At 33.7% G+C, this 24,925-nt stretch overlaps 1 protein-coding gene and 1 pseudogene across 9 annotated transcripts in view; one reads left to right on the top strand and one right to left on the bottom strand.

Annotated features, from left to right (window-relative positions):
* Positions 1 to 24,925, bottom strand: part of LOC114080969 (rap guanine nucleotide exchange factor 6) — a 223,218-nt gene that overhangs the window by 52,441 nt on the left and 145,852 nt on the right. For 8 of the 9 annotated variants that reach the window (XM_071612047.1, XM_071612046.1, XM_071612045.1 and 5 more), the window contains 6 exons: positions 22,962 to 23,126; positions 19,943 to 20,050; positions 17,716 to 17,919; positions 15,498 to 15,606; positions 10,659 to 10,899; positions 5,913 to 6,070 (listed from right to left, as the gene is read on the bottom strand). In XM_071612047.1, coding sequence (XP_071468148.1) covers positions 5,913 to 6,070; positions 10,659 to 10,899; positions 15,498 to 15,606; positions 17,716 to 17,919; positions 19,943 to 20,050; positions 22,962 to 23,126 — 985 coding nt within the window. The remainder of the gene's footprint in view (positions 1 to 5,912; positions 6,071 to 10,658; positions 10,900 to 15,497; positions 15,607 to 17,715; positions 17,920 to 19,942; positions 20,051 to 22,961; positions 23,127 to 24,925) is intronic. The other variant, XM_071612048.1, reaches the window with a different exon arrangement.
* Positions 11,092 to 13,300, top strand: LOC139705808 (SERTA domain-containing protein 3-like; annotated as a pseudogene).

The following is a 24,925-nucleotide window of genomic DNA, read 5'->3' on the forward strand; positions in this document are numbered from 1 at the left end:
AGTGAGATTATATTTTATAATCCTCAAATGTGAGAGCATAAAATTGTTGATTCTTATTTAAATGGTTTATATAATAATATCTTACTTCACTTTCCTCCTTTTGAAAGCCCTTTTCCTCCAAAAATATGTAATTATTTTATTTTTCATTTCTTCCATTATTGATGAGATTCAGTAACTGGTATTGGCTTAAAGAATAATTAGTATTTCTTCTTTTCTAAAATACCTTTTGATATCCTATATGCTTTTCCCCACTGAATCATAATAGATATGAACACCCACTCTACTTTACAGAGGTAAATATCTCCCCAATTTTAATAGTCTATTGTATTTCTAACAAAGAAAGGTTTTAAATGTTTATATGCTTAAATATCTGTCTTTGCCCTTGTGAATTCTGCTGTTAGCAGATAAATTCCACCTGTTCCTATAATACGAATTATGATATGATATTTTCATTTTTTTCTGTCCTACTTGATTAAATCTTTTTTCTCATCACAGAGTACAGGTTAAAACTTTCAGAACAATGTTTATTATGCTGGCATTTTAATGTTAATGTTTTAAAATAATCGAAAAGTGACTTGACTAGAGTGATTTTTTTACTATTTGTTTATGTAAGTGACTTATATAAACAAATAGTAAAAAATTTCCTATGAAAATAAGTTACTGTTATAAAAATTCAGGAATGTTTCTTGTTGTGGCTTTTCTGTGTGTGAGTGTATGTGTATTGACTATAGTGGAATGGATAGGGGAGACTGTGGTGGCTCAGTTAACTTTTTGTCTAGCATTGACTTATGATCATTGTAGAAACTACTAACTTTTCCTTTGTTTTGTTTTTGGTACTGGAGATTGAACCCACAGACTCTAAACCACTGAGTCAAATTCCCAACTCTTTAAAATTTGAGATAGGGCCTTGCAAAATTGCTGAGGCTAGCCTCAAACTTGGAACCCTCCTGCCTCAGCCTTTTGAGACGCTAGTGGGTAACTATTTTTTATTTATTTTTTAGTTGTAGTTGGACACAATACCTTTATTTTATTTATTTATTTTTATGTGGTGCTGAAGATTGAACACAGTGCATCACACATGCTAGGCGCTCTACCTCTGAGCCACAACCCCAGCCCCTGGGTAACTAATTTTTAAGAGAAAAAAAATTAAAAAATTTGTCTTAAAAGGAACAAAGAAAGTAATGCAACATATACGGCAGGAAATAATTTTATGAAATAAGGTGCCCTACCACCACAGTCCTAGGAAATTATTGGAAGCAGATGGGTATTTTGGTTTGTGAGGAGAAACAAAGTGGTTTCACTATTATTTTAACTTGTTAATAAAAGACCAAACAATATACAGTTATTACTTGTTTTGATCCTACCCTCTTCATGAAATGGGTCCTGGGCTCCAGAACTGGATCTGTTTACTAGAGCTTTGGAAGCTGAGCCTCAGCAAGTGGTACTAGAGGACCTTGAAGGAATGGTGAGGACTTCCTTATCCTTTGTATTACTTTCTTCAGGGGAATTTATTCACAAAATCTGGTGGGGGGGAATTTGCACATACTTCATGTTCTCTTTCCCTGATGCTATAAAGTCTTTTAGGAAGAAACACTCAGTTGTATATCTTGCTGAATGGGGTGTTAAAATGCTACATTCTGTTAAAACCATCTGTTCTCCTAGACAAGGAAAAGGTGTTCTCTAATCACATAAGAGAGATTCAAGTATCACACAGAGGTACCTCTAGCACAGATCTACAAGTGGGATTCAAAGGGTACCCTATAATCCAAACCCGATCAATGTGCCAATATAATGAATGCCATCTTGGAAAACTGAGACATTAGAGGAAAACAACTTCTTTTTACTGACACCAATGACAGTGTAAATCTTTCTCTATTATTTTACAAATAAGTACTACATATATATTCTTTACAAACATATATAATTGTTATTAGTGGGAGAACACATGTCAAGAGCAATACTCAAATGAAAGGACCTTTTTTTTTTTTTTTGGTAGTGCTGGGGATTGAACCTAGGGCCTTGTGCATTCGAGGTAAGCACTCTACCAATTAACTATATATACCCCCAGCCCTGAAAGAACAAGAGCATCCTTTAAAAAAAAAAAAAAAAAAAAAAAGACTCTTTCTACTATAAATTGTTAATTGAACAATAACATTGCTAGTATGTGTCAACATGTTCCAAGTGATAAAGATACAGTGATAAATGAGATAATCTGCTCTCAGGGAATTTACTTCCATTCAAATGAGTAATAAATGGTGTGCCAAGGAAAGACAATAATCAACCAAACAAGGCAATTTCTTGTAGTAAAAAATCTACCAAGAAAACAAAGTGTAATGATTTAATGGTATAGATCAGGAATTGGTACACTTGTTTTTCTGAATGGCCAGGTAAGTAAATATTTTAAGTTTTATAGGCCAAGAGGCAATACCCATGATATTTTTCAGGTACTCATATAATGAGAAAAAATTTTTACTGACAAAATTCAAAATAAATCAATAATGGAAATGGAAATATAAAACATGTAGACATAAGTGTTTAGAAAACACTGTAAAAGTCCACTAATAAGAAACTGCTGAAAAGAATTCTATCAGCTGCTTAAAAATTTTGGTAGAATTGGGCGCAGTGGCGCATGCCTGAAATCCCAGTGGCTCAAGAGGCTGTGGCTGAGGCAAATGGATCTAGAGTTCAAAGCCAGCCTCAAGCAAAAGCAAGGCGCTAAGCAAGTGAGACCAGTGAGACCCTGTCTCTAAATAAAACACAAAACAGGTCTGGGGATGTGGCTCAGTGGTTGAGTGCCCCTCAGTTCAATCTCAGGACTGTGCTCCCCATAAAATTTTGCTAGACCATCACATTCTAATACAGGTAACTTGCTAAGTGAAAGAAAAGTACAAGATTGTATTTGAGATGAAAAGAATAGCATACACATTTTATGAATAATAATTTTTTTAAAGAATACATGAGAAAATTAACTAAATTCTTGGGAATAGAAAGGTGTACACCAGATTTTTCAAAAAACTATGATTATGTTTCTTTATAATTAAAAGCTAGTAAAAAATGGCCCTCAGACTTTCAATGCAGAAGTAAGTTTGCTACATTAAGTAAATCAAGTAAGTCTTGTGCTAGTAAATGAAAAAATAAGGAAAAAGTTTTATTGCAAACTCAAAAACAAAACAAAACAAAACAAAAAACCCCTCAGTTTCAAGTTCCTTTTAGCCACACTCTGAATTTTTTAGGCTTCATCTTATATTCGGTTAAAAATTTCAAAAACCTTTTCACGAGCTTTAGAATAGCACGTACACTCTGAATATAGAAATAACACATACACATTTATTTTTTTCCCAAAGAAAATGACTAAAAGGATACATGCTAGTTAATTCTACCTTGTAAAAAGAAATAAAAGTTCTGTTTCCTATTTTACTCAATTCTGTACCATATGACTTTTTGAAAATAACAAAATACCACAAAGACTAGGAATGGAATTCCGAAATACTTACAGTAAAAACCAACAGCTGTAAGGCAGCAAAAATAAAGCAAAATCATAAAAATGTCAGCAATTAAAATAAAACTATCAACAGTTTTGTAGTTCTGCCCCCACTTTCATTTTGATCTAGTAACAATTTTATACTTGAAGAATAAACATAACTGAGCTCAAGACTGATAATTTAAGCTTGGCTGATGACACATAGGTACTACAATATATGGATGTGATGTGCTAATTTCAGTGTGACTGCATATTATATGAGGAGATGAATTCTGAATTAGCTGTCAAAAATATTTTTTAAAGATAAATAAAAATACCACCACCACTAGGTAAAAGGTCTTTCACAAAGTCACACATTTTGGGGCTTAAAATATATTTTTTAAGTTAAATACATATATGCATTCATTTACATTACTAACATGGGCACAGTCTGCAGACTGAACCATATTAAGATTCACTCAATGGATTTTAAAAAGGTATTTTCAGTCCTTTTAAAAATGTTTTCAAGGAAGAGAAATTGCGACCCAATCTGTAATCAAGTTGGGCAGTATCTCCTCTTCAGAGGCCTAAATTTCTGCTCCATGGGGCTTAACTGAAAGTTTCTAAATTTTAACAACTTTAACCTCTTTTCTTTGTTCCCCATCTAACATCTCATCTTACGTCTTCTCTCATTCTCTCTCCTATCCCATAGCCCATTCCTTATTACCTTGGCCCTATATTCTACATATGCCTATGGCAAAAATACAGACAAAAATTCAATAAATCTATGTATCATATATCCCTAAATACTTGTCTTATGAATGTAAGTATATTTAGCTTCTGCTCTAGTAGTGCAAAAATATTTTGTAAAGTTTATATATGGTATAACAAGCATCATTGTAGAACACAATTCACACAGGCACGAAAAGAAATTTCTAACCTATCACATAACAAATAAAGACAGGCCATGAAAATGTGCTGGGAACTTCTGAAAAAAGAGCAAGTAACACCACAGCAGAGGGAGCTGAACTTCCCAGATGAGTAACATTTAATTTCAGCATCGATGAAAAGAAAAAGTTGACTATATACCTGTAGAATTCTTTGACCAAACCACATGGACAAAGAATTCTACAGGTATATGCCATATTCAAAAAAGGATGAAGAAACAGTGGGGATAACATCAGAATAGGAGGTAAGAAGGGAGGTTTATCCCAGCAAAATGTCCCACACTGGTAGTAACATTTCCTTTATATAACAGAAACTGAATCCAGATGGTAGATTTTCCTACCCCTATGATACTTCAGTCTTGCTTTCTTACCCTTTTAAGTTAATTAACTTGATAGGTGGGTAGCAATCTTTACATTAACTTCTGATCAAATAAGGAGAGTGATTTCTGTATCGTAAGTGAACACTCACTGATAAACTGCTAGAAATTTCTAAGCAAAGTAATGATTCACTAAAATATTTATTCTTGAAAAGAATACTGATAATGACATAGAAAGTAAGTTGTACAAATGGGTTTAGTAGTCTCTCTAGTGGTTAAGAGGCAACTGAATTAAAAAGGAAAAAACCACGTACAGAATGACCTCACTGTTTTTGTGTTATGTCCTGGGGTTGTAAGTTGCTATAATGAAACACAAACTTTACTACTACACTTATGTATTTTCTTCAAATATGGAGATTAATGTAATTGAGTTTCCTTCCTTCTTAACACTAGCTGTTGGAAGTGAAAATTTATGCTGCACCAGAAATATGATGATCTTTGTGGAAGAATTTTTTTCCTTTCTCTTCCCTGGACACATTATATTGCTCACTTAATTGCATGTGTCTTTTATTAAAAGCTATTTTGAATTTCTTCAAATGATGATATCTAGTTGATTCTTCAAAGGTGTTGATCCTTTGGAGTGAAATTTTAGATTATATAGTTAAGTGATAATTTCTTTCTCCGTGCATCAATACATAAATAAAAAAAATTAACTTGATGTCTCACAATGAAAGTCTGAACAATGAAAAAGATGCTGTAATACTTTGATAACAACAACTACTTTAGCTTCATGTATTGAGGAAAAAAAAATCACTGCTTTTAGAAAATTACCAAGGCATTTTTATATATCCCTAAGAAAGATTATCGAGGCCATTTAAATTTTTCATACTTTGGATAACATGTTTCTTGGCTAAGAAGTGTCTGTTTTCATTTCACTGCTCAGATAATAATTACCAAAAGACATCTAAATCTGTGGTCAGGGGTAGTTTTTACGTAATTTTCTTTAAATTTTTGAGGACGTACTCTGCAAGTTTGGATAAAAAGATAATCTTACTGCTTTCAGCATGAAGTCACCCAGAGGTAAGAGAAGGTAGCAGGCAAGCAAATTTAGTATTTACTGCATGGCCCAACCATTTGTCTGTTCATTAGGTACCAATTTGTCTTCATAAAATTATGTGTGAACATTACCTGAAGGATTGGAAAAGTCCAATATGCTGGTAGTAGGCTGTAGGAGATCAGGGCTACTGGATGAGAGTGATCCAGGAATAGGCATTATAGCTAGGCTGTGTCTACAATGCCTTGTTCCCACAATGCTGTCATCTTGTGATTGGCTCAGGCCTCCATCACTAAAAAAAAAAAAAAAAAATCATATATCACTTTAAAATATTAGAGGGTATTTAAACAGTAAACATTTTTATTCTCTGTGCATTAAGGCATAAAAACCATTTCAAAATGGTGATCTAAACAACTGGATTAAAATATTACTGTAATTTTTAAAACAGGATAACTACAATGATGAAAATATAAATATTTTTAACAACTATGTTCATGTAAAATTTAATTTGTACATCTGAGTAATTCTACTGCATCATAAAAAAGTCATACTTAGTTTCAACTGGTTTTGGTAAAGAAACTGAACCTGAATGTTTAGGGAGCCCTTGAAAAATTTGCCAGCTAATACATGGATGCATATTTTAGTGTCCATTAATATAAGTATCCAACTATGCATAGCTAAACTATAGAAAGTGTCCCCTCCTCCCTACTTACAACATACAAAATCCAGAATAGGAAGGAAGCAGCAAAAGTTAATTCTCTTTTAAAATTAAAAAAAAAAGTTAATAATTAAGTGGCCAAATTTAAGCAAAGAAAAAACTTCTTTTAGAATATTTTAGAAGAATCTCACAGGCAACTCTAAATTTACCTGTAAGTGGGGGAATGGGGATATATATACTGTTACTTAAGTTTTATGATCTCAAAATATAAATTTTAAAGTAAAACATTTCTACATAAACATAGGATAGCAATAGGGGAGGGCATGGAGAAGATTCCCAACAGCATCAGTAGCAAAATACCACTTCTAGGGTTTTCATTATATTAAAAAAACAAAAACCAATACTTTCCATTAATATTAGTTCCCACCTAAATTTATTCAATGTACCATTATGCCTAGTACTTGTTGTACATTCAAACAGGCAGTATCACAGAATACTTACCTATTATCATGGAAAGGATAAGGCTACAGTATTAAAAATGAGTGATATGGGGTATATTTAGAATATGTTAGAAGTAAAACATGATTTAGGCAGATTAGAAAATGATGCCAGAGAATTGTTAAATAGCTAAAGAACTTAACAGCCATACAAGAAAGAGAGGGCCAGGACAGACAGCTGAAGAGTTGGGAAAAGAATGAAAATGTGGAAGAAAGCAAACACTTCTTGTTACTGTTTTAAGAGCAAGCTTTGATGTCAGACAGACCTGGGTTATTAGCTGTTTGACCTCAGGCAAATTTCTTTCTCTTGCTGGACCTTGGTTTTCCTCATATCTGTACCCCCAAACTATTATAAGGATTAAAATAGGTAAAGAAGGTGAATATTTTGGCAAAGAAGATAAAGTACTTTTACCAAAATTAAAATGAGAACCACACAAACCTAAGAAAGGATATTTATTTTAATTAATTTATATTGAAATGCAGAAGAGGACAGTGTGGGAACAATTTGTTCTCAAGGAGAAAAGGAATCTATCTGAAAAGTAAGGCAAAGGAAATATCTTATCTGATAAGTAATTTGAGATTACCCTAAATTGGCTCCTTATAATTTGTATTCCTAGATGTCACAGTTAATTGTTTTAAAGAAGGACAGCTTTCATAGATTCTTAAGTAGAAATAAAGATTTTTTTTTTTTTAAAGCAACAGCCTTTTTTTTTCTTTCAGTTTTTGAAAACACATCTACCAATATTTGGACAGAGGGTCAGAAAACTGAATCCAAGAAACTAAAGTTAGAGATTAGTTAGTCCTGTTAATCAAGTAGAAGAAACCTAAATGATACTAAAAGTTAGAATTGTCTATAAAGGGAATTAGTTGTATTAGTTATAGCAAATTGGAATTCACTATAGATGCTAAGAGATGTTCATGAACTCCTAAAAGACCTTATATCACACTGATGTTATTTAACATTAACTCTGCTTTCTAATAATGAATTGTTATGCCACTTTGCTGCTGTAGTCATGAAAAGCTGGTTATAAATTCATGGCAATTAAGGTGTGAGTATATATAAATGAAAATTATACTGTCATGTACAATCCATGCTATGACAGGAATGATACAGTATCTACATGGCAAAATATCCATGCTTGAAGCTGAATTGATAAAGCCTATTTGGCAAATAAGTACATCAACTCTTACCAAAACAGTTTCCTGAGAGGTGATGCAATAATAGAAATAAGACAGTTGTAAAAAATTCCTCAACAATTCCCTGACACTAGATTCACTGAGAATAAAAGTACTTAGTTTTATATTATAGAACTATAATGGTTACAAAATAGCATCAATATGCAAATAAAAAATAACTCAAATATCAAAAGCAAACAAAAGCAAACAAAAAAAGTATGTTGATAAGAAGTTGGAGAATAAAAATAATTCCTGATAAGCAAGCAAAACAGTCTACTATTGGGTATGTTATAATCAATAGTATATATGATTTAGGATTTTGGAATTATTTATTCTTATCTCAAGTATTTGTTTCCTTACATCCTTTCTTTGTTCCTTTTAGAGATACCGAAATTCTCTCCTACACCTCTCTGAAAACTCACACCCTACTCTCACAGAAGTAAGTACTGCTAAAGGAACAAATCAAGTCTGTTCTTGATGCCTCTCCCAAAGCATCTGGGCATATAAAAGATATCCAGTAATTGCAGTCATTTCAATTAAAAGATAACAAATATTCAAAGCAGAAATCCTGAAGAATACAGAAAGCAAGGGAAGAAGGGAAAAATTATCTATAAAATTCTTTACAAAATCTCCCATAATCAACATCTTGGTATTTTCCCTTCTAGTCATTTTTGCACTCTGCAGTACAATGTATTTAACTAAACTCCTATAGCTGAAGTTATTAGTATTTTACTTCATTAAAACATGTTTAGTAAAGACATCTAAAGTGCAGCACATTTTATTCATGTTTGTACTCATAGCAAAACAGTAAATATTTCTTGGTTAATAAATGAGGAAAATTAAATTCAGAAAAATCCTTCTGAGTTTAAGTGAAACTATTCTACTAGAATAGTAGAATATGATTTTTATGCTATATTTTATTTTTACGTTCTTTTTTTGGTACCAATATAAGGTGATAATGTAGAAGATACTCAACTGACTACAGGTGATCTCAACTTCCATGCTTCCTGCTGTAAGCAAAGATAGAATCCATGCACAGTAACTAATTCTCATTTCCCAAAGAATTATGTGGAGATGATATATTGATTTAGTTGCCTGAAACTTGAGTATAGCTTACTAGAATTCAACACTAACAAGCTGAGGTGAGTAATAATTAACAGTATTCTCAGGTTTTAAATGATATACATGTCACAACTCTGCTACCAGTCAAAATAAGAACCGCTTAAAAGATTCCAGACCAAACCCACTGGGGTTTCTAGAAGTACAAGTCAGAGCACTACCTTCTAAAAAACTCTGCTTGTGAATTCTTTTCTGTCTTCTGGTCTCTATTTCCCACAGTGACTTTTGGTCATCACAAAACTGACCTCAACCTCTTCAATGTGGGCTGGTGCCTTTTATATTCTCCTTACTTGATCCCCATTTGTGAGAACAAGACTTTTCTTATAATGTTTGCTATAGTATGTACAATATTAGCAAATTCTGCTATTTAAGGTTATGATTTTTATAAATCCTTTACTTCAAGGAAAGCAAGGCACTCACAAAATGAGTTATGAATTTTCTAGAGAGAGAGAGAGAGAGAGATTAGGAACAAAGCTTAGGATATTTCAATCTATGCATGACAAATTAAAGGAAGGGCAAATGTACTTCTCTGGTTGGAAATTAGAGCTTTAGGAAGAACATTTTCTGATCTTTAAAATCTTTTGAGAATTTTAACTATTAAAAAATACTGAAAATTATATATGTGGTTCTTTGAGTATGCTTTTTTCTTCTGATTAATTCACTATCTTAACTTATTTGATAAGTATTACTTGAGTGCCTACTATGTACAAGTATTATACCTATATTTTAGTGTTCTCAGAACTGCTTTATGAAAGCAGTTACAAAAGTTCTGTATTATATATATGTATAGTATATAACATAATAATCATAAAATATAACAATATATGTACATCTGTAAGATATATACCCATATAATATAATATACACTAGAGGCATTCTCAACCATGACTCTTTAGTGGACTGACTTAATTGGTATTTCACAGACTTTAATTTACATATAAAATTTTCAGGTATTACTTAGTTTTGATGATATTCTGCTTTTGAAATAAAAAATAGGTTTGACTAAAGTTTAGGATTAGACTTCAGGAGGGGGAAAATGGTGCCATGATTTAAAACCAAAACCAAACCAAAATAAAACAACAACAAAAAAAATGATGGTAGCAGTGAAATGTGTCCCAAGATTGTCCAAATTAGACCAGGGACTGAAATTTGACCAAAAAATATATAAAAATAGGTCTCAGAATAAAAAACTAAGTGTTTTCTAAAATTTAAAGTAACATCAATAGAATATTATATAATTTAACAGTGGTAACTTCATAAAAGCCATGGGGAGAAATTTAGAATTTATTTTCTTATTATAGATTGCTATGAGACTTTATAATACAATAGCTACATAAAAAGCAAGAAATGACCCAAACTTCCCTCTCCCACAATAAAAATTTTACAATCAATATAAAAATTCCTATATGACAGAGAGTGACAGTACCTACCTAAATAGCTTTGGAGGCAAGATACTAAATCTTGTTTTATCCAGAATTTTCCTGATTTTGTTTCTTCCACCTGAAACAGTATTTGCTTTAACTTTCTTATTTCCTTTCTCCTGTGATGTCTGTTCAATATCTCCTGGGACATCTTGAATTGAATGCCGATTACTTTTTTTTTCAGCAATTTTTGGAATATGAGGAACACCATATTTCTCTTGTTCAATCCTACTAAGCAACTCTTTGAATACTGGAAATAAACAAATAAACCTGTCATTTCTTTTCATTAGGAAGCTTTTACACCAAAAATAAATTTAAAGGATAAATACAATCATTTTCTGTTATTTGGCCTTTTGCAGCCCATTCAACTAAACATGATCACCCATCCTTTATCTGCTTTATCTACTTCTTTCTTCAGTTTTCAAACCTGACTGTACTTATGATGTTGTCCAACACTGATAAAATGAAGTCACTTGAGGAAATGGACAGAAAATGGGTAGGCTGCCAGCATGTTTTAAAAATCTACAGGTTCCTATTTAGGTAATAAGTAATATAACTAACTACTTAATGAATGTTATAGAAACAGATTATATGTGGAATGGTGGCTGCATACTCTGGAAAATACACTTAAATAACATAACCAAATACACGTTACAAAACCACTCAGCTTATCACAAGGCATAACTTTGAGCAATATACTTTACATGAATATAGTGTGCACTTGTTATATCCAACCATACTTCTACCTTCCTACCCCGCCCTCCTGGCCCCTAGTAACCACTATTCTACTTTCAGGTCAACTTTCTTAAGTTTCTACATGTGAGAGAGAATATGTCATACTTGTCTTTCTATGTCTGACTTATTTCACTTAACATGATATCCTCCAGCTCCATCACTTTGCTCCAAAATTTGCATTTTATAAAATGGCTGATATAAATGGCTGTATGTACATATATACACACAGCATATTTTCTGTATCCATTCATCTGTTAGTGGGCACTTAGACTGACTCCATATCTAGGTATGATGAATAGTGCCACAGTAAACAGTCATGCAGCTATCTCTTTTGTATACCAATTTCATTTCCTTCAGATATATACCCAGAAATGGGATTGCTGGATCATATGGTAGATCTATTTTTAACTGTTCTCTAAAGTGGCCATACTAAGTTACTTTCCCATCAATAGTGTGTAAGACTTCTTTTTTTTCCTCGTCTTATCAGCAATTGTTATTTATTATTAACAGCCATTCTAACTGGGGTGAGATGGTATCTCATTGTGGTTTTCATGAACATTTTCCTGGTGGCTAATGATATCAAACATTTTTCCATATATTTGTTTTTTAAACCACGTTTTTTAAGTTCTTTATAAATTTTGGATATTAACCTTATGTCAGATGAATAGCTGGCAAATATTTTCTCCCATCCTGTAGGAAGGTTTCAGCAGAAGGATGATACCATTTTATTATCAATTCCTTCTATTGAATGCTTTTGTCATTACCACCATATTTTACATCACTCTAAGAATTGTTTCTTCCTCAATGTCCCCCCCGCCCCCAACATGCTGTTCTTGTTTCAAGGGCTAGATTTTTAAATTGCTCCAAGCAGAGTTCTAGAAATGTTTTTTTGTCTCTTCCTTGAATGTCCCCCTTCCCTGCTCCCAATCTGTAAGATCACTTATTTGGGATTTCATCATGCTCTCTTGATGATCCTAATTACTAATACAAAATGGCAAGTATGATTTGCTCTGGTATCATCTATACAAACATTTTCTTTGCTTACAAGATCCATGCAGGATCTTGGTGTGAAGACCAGCTAAATTAAAGGGAGCAGCTTTGACTGCTCTCTACCACCCTCCACCCTAGACCCTAACGATGTAGTTCTGCCCCTGACTGACTATATGTTTATAATACCCATTTTACAAATGAGGCTCACAGAAGTAACCTCACGTCATTTCCCAAGATCACACAACTGAGCAGTGTCCAAGGCAGAGTTCAGACCTGAAATTCTCTACTTCTGATCTAGGGCATCTTGGTGAGAGGCCTGAAGAGGAAACACTCAGATTGGAAGAGGAGGAGGATGAAAAGTGGGACTGGAGTCTAGCAAGCCTTCGGAGCTGCCAAAAAGCTCTGCTATACATCTCCCTAGACAAAATCCAACACAGCCTGGGCCCCTGAGCACCCAGCCTCCGCAGGCATGTCCTTATCCACAAATCCCTACAGCAACTCCAGGCCGCCATTCACCTGGCTCCAGCACCTGCTCTGCCCCGGCCCGCCCCTGCAGCCCCTCTTCCTGGGTGAGGAAGAGATTTCTCCCTCTCCACCACCATCGGCTGGCTCTACCCTCAGGGAGTTGGAGACATCCATGGATGAGACAGAAGTACCTCAGAATCCAGTGGCTCCCCCGGCCTCAAGAATGAAGTGCTACCCCAACCTGACCCAGTCTTCTTGGAAGCTCTGAGTTCCCGGTACCTGGGGGACTATACCCTGGATGACTTCTTTTTGAACATTAACACATCTGCAGTCGAAAATGAGCCTACCCTGCGCCCCCCCCACCCCCCCCCCCCGAACCTCCTCACAACCTCTTCTGTGTCCCAGGATCCTGGCAGTGGAATGAACTAGATCACATCATGGAAATCATTCTAGGATCCTAAAATTATCATGGGAACAGAACCCTTCCTCACGGCGGCCTCAGTGGGCTGGATCCCTGGATGTAACTCGTTCGTGTGTGTTTTGATAGAAGCACCAAATAGTGACTATGGTCTCCTTTCCTCCCATTTCAGGGTTCCACAAATATGTTTCTTGCATGTGTGTGTATCTGGTTACCCCAGCCTTCTGTGAAGATAGGTCTTCCTGAATTAATTTATCTGTTCCAAATGCCTTAATGAAACTCTGGGAGTCTGACTTTTCACACATTTCTTCTGCCTTTCTCTCCAGTTCTCACTCCCCTTGTGACCACTGGGTCCTCAGGGAAGATAAAGTGGGGCCTGTCAACAGTGACAGAGGTGTGTTGCCAGGTTGCTCTAGAAACCCAGGCTCTGCCTCTTGAGGGAGTGGGAGGGGCTGATCTCTTTTCCCCAGGTTGAAACCCCAATTTCTTGGCAGGACCTCAGCCCCAGCACAATAGGGTGGAAACCAAACCGCTCCATGCTGCATTATTTAAAAAGAAAGGCAGGGTTTGTGGCGGCTTTTTTTTAATTGTAATTTTTTAATTTTACCTTTTAAATATTTATTTTTTAGATGTAGTTGGACACAATACCTTTATTTCACTTATTTTTATGTGGTGCTGAGGATTGAACCCAGGGTCTTGCACGTGTGAGGCGAGCACTCTACCACTGAGCCACAACCCCAGCCTCAATTTTTTAATTTTAAATAAAAGTATTTTGAAAGAAAAAAAAAAAAAAAGGTCCATGCAACATCCAGTCTGACATTTTGTTATTCTTACCACTCAGAGGGTTCTAGGGTTCTGAGAGTGTGGGTTCACTACCTTTTGTATCTTTTAAAATTTAAACTTATTTATTTATTCTAATTTGTTATACATTACACCTTTTGTATCTTTAAACTTATTTTTTCTGTCTTTCAGAGTTAATGTTGTTAAACACTATATTATGCTATCTATATATTTTTGTATATAATAATATTTGATACTAATTAGCAATCATTAAGTGACAAGAACAAAGTAAAGGCATTGGATCTTTACAAGAACCTTACGAAATACAGCTGGAGAAACTGAAGCCTGGAGAGTAAATAATCTGTCCAACATGCATAATGCTGGTTTCATGTTTTTCAAAACTGATATCCCTGTGGTTTTAAGCTAAAAGCTGGTGTCACTAAATACTAGTGTCACCTCTAGGAAATCCAAAAACCCTGAAGGCTTACTTACTTATTCTTTGTTAAGTACTGTATAGTTGCCAACTGACTGTTATATATCAGAGTCAACATGATGTAATTCAGTCAAAGTGACTCCAATAAAAAGAGGAAAAATAACAAATGCTTCATTTTTCAATATTACTAAGCAGAGTATAAAGAGGAGTTACAGTGGAAAAATTAAAACTCACACTTCCTTTCTATAGGCATAGTTTTAAAAGTCAACTCTTACTTCTCTAATTGCAACTGAAACCTAGGGGAACCAGCTCTTAAATAAAAACTCTTAAATTTTCTCTGACAATTTTCAATGGCTATACTGTATTTACTGTTGCCTTTCTCTGAATTTTAACAAAAATCCTGTGGTATCAAATGAATCCAAATGACAATAAATCCTTTCTTAAAGTTATAAAAAAAAAACCCATAAATTTCTTAATAAAATAAGTACAAGGTGAACATTTGCTTTGTTTATATGACATAATCAACATTTTTACACAGGAAGGTAGAGTCTCTTGTTAGAAATCTGTAATTCACTGATTATTAATTCAGTGCTTTAATTAATTTCCATGAAACAATCTGGCATTTACATTATTTCAGAAAGCTAGTTAAAAGATTAGAAGTAGATTAATTTGTAAATTAGCAGGGAGAAAAAAAACCTGATTATGACTCTAAGTTCTATTTAGGTCATTTTAAGTATTCCTCTACCAGAGTATGGTATATAACAGATTCTCAATAGATATTTCATAAATGACTGAATGAATATAGTTGTATACCTACTTTCAAACTTTCTAAGATATCAAAATAATAAGCACAAATGAAAAGTGAAAATTCTAAATTGTACTACACACATTAGCAATCCTAATAATACCTTAATAGCTCAGATAAGAAATGTTTTACATTTTATTTTTCTTTTCATTGTTAGGACTTTACTTTTCTATTACAAAAACAGAAAAGCAAAGCTCAGACAGTATTTACAACAAAACTTACCAAAAATATTGGTCTTCACAGTTAGTGCAAGATGAGTATTATTCCTCAAAATTTCAAGGGCCTTTGCAAATGTAATATTCTCAAAATTCTGTCCATTTACTTCCATTATCTTAAGAGTATTTGAAAAATACAAATTAAGAATAAAATGTAAAAAGACAAAAGCTTAAAAGTTTATGCTGAAAAAGTACAGTAGGACTTCAATAAAATGTACCATAAGTAAACAACGGCTCTCTTTGTGAGAAGGTAGATGGGTATTTATTTTTTTCTCCTATATGGTTGCATTTTCCAAATTCTCTACTGTAAATTATATATATATATATATATATATATATATATATATATATATATATATATATATATATTTTAAAAGTTCATTCACTTTAGGATAATAGTAAGGATTTTTTTTTTTACAAAGATCACAGAAAAGTTCATAAATGAAAAATTTTGACCATATCAAATCATATCAAAAATTACCACCTGTGTGTATGTATAGTCAAATATCCTATGTGTAAATTTACTGCATTTTAAAGTGAAATAATTCATCTGAAAGCAGCTCTCTAAATATATTTAAAAACCTGCTGTCACTGATTGTATCAGGTAGCCAAACAATAAGAAGCATAACTGAGATAAGTTCTTTTTCATATGAACATCAAGGATTGCCCAATTTGGCTGTACCTCAGAATTATACAAGCTTAGTTTTAAAAAATGCCAATTCCAATAAAGAGTGATAGAGAAATATAATGAATAAAAAATAATCAACAAAGAGGAAAGATCTAGGGGACTGACATAAAAATTCCAAAAGGATAAGAAAGAATGCATAACAATACATTATGAAAAGAAAATTCTACAGAAGTAAAATTCAAGTTAAAAAAGACCTGCATCTCCTAAAACAGATAATACAGTATTATGCAAAAATAATAAAAATAAAGAGATCCCCTTTTTTGAGGGTGTGGGAGTTGCTTAAAGCCTCAGATCATCTCCACAGTAATGGAGAGGGATGATGGAAGAAGGAAAAGCAGATTAAATTTCATTCTTAGAAATTTGGGTGGCTAAGGTAGGAGGATTGAAAATTCGAGGCCAGACTCAGCAACTTAGTAAGACGCTGAATTAAAATAAAATCAAAAGGACTGGGGAGGTAGCTAAGTGGTAAAGTGCCTCTGGGCTTAATCTCCGGTACCAAAAAAGGGAAAAAAACAAAAACAAAACAAAATCTATCTACCTACCTATCTATCTAGGGCTGGGGATGTAGCTCAGTGGTAGAATCCTCAAGTGTGAGGGAGGCTCTAGGTTTGACTACCAGTACCACTACAAAAAAACAAGAAACAAAAAACTCTCTTGGGGCAGAAATCACCCGTTGGTTATGAATCACTATTTTGAAGGATAGCATCTTTCAAAATAGTTTTTTATAATGTGAATACCCTTATCATATTAAAAAAGTGATAGTATGGTTCAGTTCAAAAGTAAAATAAAACCACATTTTAACTGAATGAATGAACAAGTTTTTGAACATGAAAAAGTAAGTTTCTCAAGTGAGTCTGATGGTATCTAAGATCTGGGAAACAACCCTCTGATATGCATGAGTATCATCTTAGAGAGCTTTGTTAAAAATACAAATTTAGAAACTTTATCATTTGAGAATGTAATTAATATGCCTGGAAGGACTAAGGTTAGCATGGGAATTGCGTTTTTAATGTAACAAAAGGTTATAAGTAAATCACATTTTCAAACCGCCTGCTCAGTAGTTACCTTATGTCTAAATGGAAGAAATGGATCATCACCAAATTCCTTTCAGTGTCTGATTTTTTCTGGTCCCTCACCTGACTCACTTGGCTTATAAATGTAGTATGTTATCATATGAACATTATTTAAGTTGATACCATCACTTACGGTAATCTTCAGCCACTTACATAAGAAGTGAAATGACCCTTCCTTCAAAACTAATCTTTGGGGTATGAGGCAGGCCCAAAGGAGGTCACGATGATGAGGCCTGGTCGAGCTGGTTCAAACGCTAGATCAAATTTTTTATTAACCGCAGTGGATATATAATAAATGTGTTTAAAAAATAAGCCATGTTAGAATACCACCTCTTAAGATGCACTCAGACAAATACTCAAACTGACTATATCTACTTAAGAAATATCGGATAAGAACAAAAATAACAGACAGACTATTGTGTTGATAAGATGGCTTTAATTTAAATGGTGAGTCATTTACTTACCTGATCACCACGTTTCAGTCCTGCATCAGCAGCTTTGCTACCAGGTTCTACTCCTTCAACAAAAATACCAAATCCCTTCTCACTTCCTCCATTAAGGCTGAAATTCAAAGGTGACTCTCGAGAAGCCTTTTGAAGCACAACCTGTCTCCACTTAGCCTTTGCAGCACAGGCGATATTCAATAACCTAAGATGACCATTCATTTTCTATAAAGTAAAAAAAAGAATAAAATTATGTCTATTCCTATAGGCTTCTAAAATCATCAAAAATTATTAAAATAAGAACTGTAAACATAAACTACTATTAATGAATTTTTACTATTAATACATATTATTAATTTTTACTATTAATTACTATTAATGAATTTTTTTAATCATGTGAGGTGATTAAAAAAAAAAAACAACTAAAGGAGAGGGCCCGTCTACTGCCGTACTCTCTCAAGAATAAGATGTCTGAGTACGATTTTAAAGATTTTTAGATAATCACAGGTTAGCAACTCAAGAGGTTGAGGCAGGAGGTTAGCAAGTTCAGGGCCAGTTTCAGCAACTTAGATAAGTTAAAAAGACAACTAAAGATCAGGGCTGGGGATGTAATTCAGAGACAGACTGCCCCTGGGTTAAATCCCTAGAACCATCACTACCACCACCACCACCAACAAAAGATTTCAAAATGTTATCTCATCCCCACAGGGATGATAAAAAATTACTTCTCATTCTCTGAACTTTCGTAATACAAACACCTATCTTGTTCATCTCATGACTATTGACGTTGGTGTGCCTCTATATCAGGTTACCCAGTCCCTGTTCATTTCTCCCCATTTTACAAAGCAGATATGCTGCTGATAAGTCTATAAGAACTAAGGGGTAAAAATTGGATCATATCTTCCAATTTTTTTCTTTTTCAGGCAACTCAAGCCACTAAGACTCTGAAGACTATAATTCTTGAGCATATGCTATGTGCCAGGATTGTTTTCTTATTGTTATTCATTAACTCACTACAATCTTCATACAATCTCATTGAAGTAGGGGCTATTATCTTTCAAATAAGTAAACAGGAACATAAAGGTTAGGTAACTTGTCCAAATTCACATATCGAGCAAGTGATGGAGTATGAATGTTAATTCAGGCAAACTGATTCCTGAGTTGTACTCTTTTAACCATTATACTACATTATTTATTTCCAAAAATTTCAAGCTGCTAGAAGCAGACAACCTAGTTGCAGCTGAATTCTATGTGACAAGGAGAATCAAATGTATTCATCAATAGCTACTGTGGAAGTTAAGAAGACCTTGAAGGAATTATCTTAAATACTATATATTTAGAAAAGGTGAAAGCACATATAGCAGGGAGATCCACAAAGTCTTAATGTAGATCGGATATAAAAGATATGCACTGAAAGTTGCACATACTTGGAAAGAGCAGGACTGGAAGAAGAGAATACAACAAGGTCTGTGATAAAGAACTACAAAATAGTCTGGTTTAGATATAATCTATAGTACATAAGAAAAATCCTGAAAAAGTAGATGAGTGACATGAGTATAAGGTGAGACACTACTTTGGTAGAAAATATGGTGTACTGGGCTGGGGATGTGGCTCAAGTGGTAGTGCGCTCGCCTGGCATGCGTGCGGCCCGGGTTCGATCCTCAGCACCACATGCAAACAAAGATGTTGTGTCTGCCGAAAACTAAAAAAACTTAAAAAAAAAAAAAAAAAAAATCTCTCTCTTAAAAAAAAAAAAAATATGGTGTGCTAACAAAGACAAGCAATATGCATTATGTTTGTACTTTAATATCTATCTTTTGGACACACAGAATGGAGTAGAAGAAAACTAGAACTAAGACCATTTAGCAGGCTACTATAATAGAACAGGTATAATAAAATAATGAGCTCCTAAACTGGGAAGTAGAAAAGAAATGGCTGAAAAAGAGACCAAAAGCAAAGACACATATGTATACATAAATGCCTAAATCAGCGACATGGGTGACTATGGACTGATCCACATATGCCCAGTACTTAGAAGCCTGAGGAACTAAGAGATACTAGTCTTAAACTAAAAATGAAAAACAGAGTCTAAAAGGATGATTTTTGTTTCAGCTGAGGTGGCGGAGGATAAGCAGAATTACAGAGTTCTCATTTAGTATGCAGGATAATACAAAAGCCATTGCTGTTCTGAATAATTGTTCTTGCTGAGGAGCAGCAACTCTGAAAAAGAAATTCATTTGAGCCTTACTGTATCTTCCAGATTTTTTTCAAATTCTTCCAGAAACTGAGTCATAGCAGAATCACCTTCAAAATCATTAAAATGATTATTTACCCATAATAATACAATCCGTGTCACCTGAGGAAAGACAGAAAAGGCAGCATATGAGAGGCATTATTTCTGAAAAAGTACATTCCAAAAACATGCCCCAAACTAAGGAAGAATAGAGCTTTATGACTAACCTTCTTCTCCCCTTCCTTGTATATAAAAAGGCTTGTTCTAACAGAGGCATGCTTTAGTCTAAAATTTTGCTTCCTTGGGTACACAAGCAACAAAGAACTCTGTGCATTCAGAAGATAAAAGTCATCTTATATTCATTAAAATGGAATAAATACATGGGATATGTATTTCAGAGCATCTCAAAATACAAACTTCATATCATAAAAGCTGGTAATCATATCAAAACAGTATAAGTGTTTCTATAGCTAAGAACATATTTAACCCCAAATTTTAATGAAAACAAATCTGATATTTCATTCATTGTAAATACTGTCAATTTTCAAAAATGGTGAATTGGTTTGTTTACTTTGCTCCATAGATTAAAAGTAAGCAAATGTTAAGTAGTAATATAGTTAGCAATGTAATTTTGAATCATATATTTTCAAAATTATGTAAAATGCACATGCACATAAAATTTACCATTTCAATCAATTTAAAGTGCACAATTCAATGGCATTTCACACATTTACAATGTTATATGATCATCATCACTAACTAGTTTAGTAAATGCTTCCCATTCTGTCCTTTCTCCAGTCCCTGGAAGGTATCACTAGTCTACTTTTGTATGTATTTGCCTATTCTGGACATTTCATATAAAAAGAATCACGTAATATTAGCTTTTTGTGATTGGCTTCCTTTAATTAGTACTTTGTTTCTTTTTATGGATGAATAATATTTTATTAAATTGCTATATATGTTTTGTTTATCCATGATAAATATTAGTGGGACATCTGGATCATCCTCACTTTTTGGCTATGGTCAATATTGCTATGAATATCTGTGTACGAATTTTTGTTTGTGAACTGTTTTTCAGGTACATACCTAGGAGAAAAACTACTGGATTGTTTGGGTACTCTATGTTCAAATTTAGAAGAAATGTCAAACAGTCTTTCACAGAGGCTATATTATTTTACATTTCCATCATTAATATTGGGGGTGGGGTATCTAATTTCTCACATTCTTTGTTTTTAAATTTTTTTGGGGGGGGTGTCTTTTTCCTTCTTTTTACAAATCCATCCCAGTGGATACAAAGTGATATCTCACAATGGCTTCAAGCTGTATTTCCCTAAGACTAATTATGTTGAGCATCTTTTTCATGTGCTTGATGGCCATTTATGCATTTTCCTTGGGAAATGTTTAAGTCCTTTGTCCATTTTCCAATTGTGTTATTTGTCCTTTTGTTGCCAAACTGTAAGAATACTTTATATATTCTGGATGCTAGACCCTTATCAGATATGATTTGCAAATTTATTCTCCCATTCCATGTGTTGTCCTGTATTTCTTGACAGTATCAGTTGATACAGAAAACATTTTAATTTTGATGCAATTCAAATATCTATTTTTTTTTTCTTTTGTTGCTTGTGCTTTTGGTGTTATATCTGAAAAACTACTGCCAAAACCCAGGTCATCATGATTTACTATTATCTTTTCTTGTAAAAATATTATACTTTAATCTCTTATATTGCCTCAATTTTTTTTTGTGGTGCTGGGGATGGAACCCAGGCCTTGTGCCTGTGAGGCAATCCCTTTACCAACTGAGCTGTATTCCCAGCCCCTCTTATACATTTTGAGTAAATTTTTATGAACGGTGTAACTTTGATAAATTTTGAGTAAATTTTTATATATGGTGTAAGGTAAGTAAGAATCCAATTTCATTCTTTTGCATGTAGAAATCTAGCTATTTCTAAATCATATTTTTGTTCAGTCTCTAGGCATGCCTTTATTTTCTCAGGAACCAAAGTAATTATAATTAATTCCAAAAAAAAGGAGAGGAAGACAAGTCTGTAGTTTTGCATACTTTAATCTCCTAAATAAAATAATTCTACAGTTTAGTCAGGTGTGGGGGTGCACACCAGTAATCCCAGTGACTCAGGAGGCTGAGGCAGGAGGATCACAAGTTTAAAGACAGCCCTGTCTTAAAAAAATATAAGGGGCTGGGGATGTAGCTCAGTGGTTAACTGCCTCTGGGTTCAATCCTCAGTATCCCCCTACCCCCAATGCCAAAAAAAAAAAAAATCAACTTTGCCTTCATCTAACTTATTTTCTTTGCCATTATGATCCTCCTTTTTATTTTCTTAGAACAACTTACTTCCCACTAATTTGCTGAGGTATTACTAATATTTCCATTAAACTGTACATACCATGAAACAGGCAAAATAATCTATTTTAAATAGCAAATAACATTTAATGCAAATTCAAAGAAAGATTTAAATAAGCAGCAGGACAGAAAAATTAGGATTTAACATATTGTTTTTAAATGATTATAAAATATTTTGGTAAAATTCTAAAACACTTATGCAGCTTTTACGTTTCCTGAATTTAGAGCAACATCACAACCTTATTTCAATTTTTGCCTTTTAAGATTCATGTCCAAAAAAAAAAATTCATGTCCCCTTGAAACAGGCTATGCAATCATAAAAGTAGATAAGCAGATATATGTCTATACCAACTTACTAATTTTTTAGGTGAACTAAATTTTGTTATCAAAGTAAACATTTAATCTATCAACTGCAAAACATTCATTAATAAAATGTAAATGCTGTGTGTGGTGGTGCATGCCTATAATCCCAGCAACCCAGGAGGCTACAGCAGGATTGCAGGTTTGAGACCAGCTTTAGCAAATTAGTGATACCCTCAAAATAAAATAAAAATAAAAATAAATGGGGTTGTAATCCAATGGTGAAATACCCTTGGGTTCAATCCCCAGTACTTCAAAACAAAAATTCTACATTAAAATCACTTTCACGCCCTTGATATTTTTAAAACCAACCTTATCCCTTAAGCTGTCAATCTTAAACCATTCCAAAAGCTTGATTCCAACATCCAAAGGACTTTTAAGAAATGTCCTATAAGTTAATAAGAAATCTTCTATATAAGTTGGGTCCACAATGGAATGTTCTTCTATTAAATGCATAATGAGACGCTCAGGTGTTGCCTAAAAATCCAAGGACAAAACGGAATCAATTAACTCCCATTGATTATTCTCCTTTATAGCCACTCCCTTATACAAATCCCCAAAGTAATTTCACCATTAAATCTTTACGCTGGGAGAAGCTAGTCTTTCTAGGTTGTAATGCAGCAGTAGAGGTTTAGATGAGAAAAAATATAGGAATGAGTACCCAAAACAGCATTTACTCAGCTGTACCTTTTTCCATTGGCATCCTCAGAATTTAACTGATTTATTCCTTGTGTGGGCTCTTACTGCCATTTCTGGTATAATGGGGGTACATAATGATTGTCCCAGGCAAAAGAAGGAAGAAGCAAGAGGTAAGTAAAAGAAAAGAAAAAAAAAAAAAAAAAAGAGGGCGGGGAGAAAGAAGAAAAGAAAAAGAAAAAGAAAAAAGGAAGCAAGCAAACTTTTTTTTCAAATTTATTCCACTTCAAATTTTCTTCTGTCCCAAGCTGCAGGAATAATATATCAGTTCAAAAAAAGCCAGTTTTACTGCTGTTACTTCCTCAAATAGTTTCCTTCTACATTTTATCTCTGCTAGCTCACCATCTTGGGAGGAATGAGAAGTCCTATAGATAGTTTTTACAATCAGAGTTTTAAATGCTTGCCTGTCTGTAAACTTATCAAAAGAATACAAACAAACATTTACCATTGCTCCTCTTTGAGCTTCTGAATTAAATAAAACAGATGGTAAGCCTGATATAAAAATTAACTGTTGCTCATGACCCCAAACTTCAATTTGCTTCATTCATTCAAACAACTTGTTGCTCAGAATAAATGTACATTAAACATACTTTAGTACTACAAAGTACTTATTTTATCTTTTTTAAAAAGGTGCCCACTGCTAACAAAGTATGTAAATCATTTCTCTGAAGGAAGTCATAAGACAGTATTTTCATTTAACTAACTTAAGGAACAAGGAGACCATAGATTATTCTTATTCTTCCACCCTCTAAAACACCAAATTGGCTTTATTATCAACGATGGTTTAGGGTCACTTAAATGTTGTTTTTAGATTATATATATTGGAAGTCATGGTGTAAACTGGTCAACATTGAACAGAGGCCATCATTTTGACTGGCTAAGTCATTGAGGCAGGGTCTCTTATAGAGATTAAGCTATACATTCTAAACTTTAAAGATGAGTCAGGTAATTATGAAGAGGCACATCACCATTATGTTTATTAGCAGCTGAGAAGGTAGGATGCTCACACACCAAAAGGTTGCTGTTTCTCCCTCTGGAGATGGCCCACATTCTCCCTTTAATGTGTACTACTTGCTTTGTCCCAGTGACTTTTCCCTCTCAAGATAGCCCACATTCTCCCTTAAATATGCCTCTGCTTTCCTAAATAAACCTCTATGTCTCAGGTGGAAGAAAAAAAGTTGGGATGCTGGATGAACACACAGAGGTGGCAGGCAAAACAGATGGTTCGCATGGTAGAGATTGGTTACAATAAGCAAATATGTAAATATACAGAGAATAACAAGAGTCATTGTTGGTGAATGTACTTATAGAAACAGAAAGAAAAAGGGTAGAGAAAACCCTGTACGGGGTGTAATACTGGATTGGATGTATCAGTATAAACCCCTAGATGTTTAACAGAAAAAGTAATAAATGGGCATGTATTTGTAATACATCCATCCATATATAGATTTCCTAGCTTTATCTGATGAGGGGATCTAAAAACAAAGGGAATACCCAGATATTGGTTCATAAATACCATCTTCAACTGGAAAGATCCTGTATACTCTGGGGGAAATAGCTGACTTCAAAATCTGGTGTGA

The sequence above is a fragment of the Marmota flaviventris genome, chromosome 5, assembly GCF_047511675.1.
Source record: "Marmota flaviventris isolate mMarFla1 chromosome 5, mMarFla1.hap1, whole genome shotgun sequence".
NCBI classification, from domain to species: Eukaryota; Metazoa; Chordata; class Mammalia; order Rodentia; family Sciuridae; genus Marmota; species Marmota flaviventris.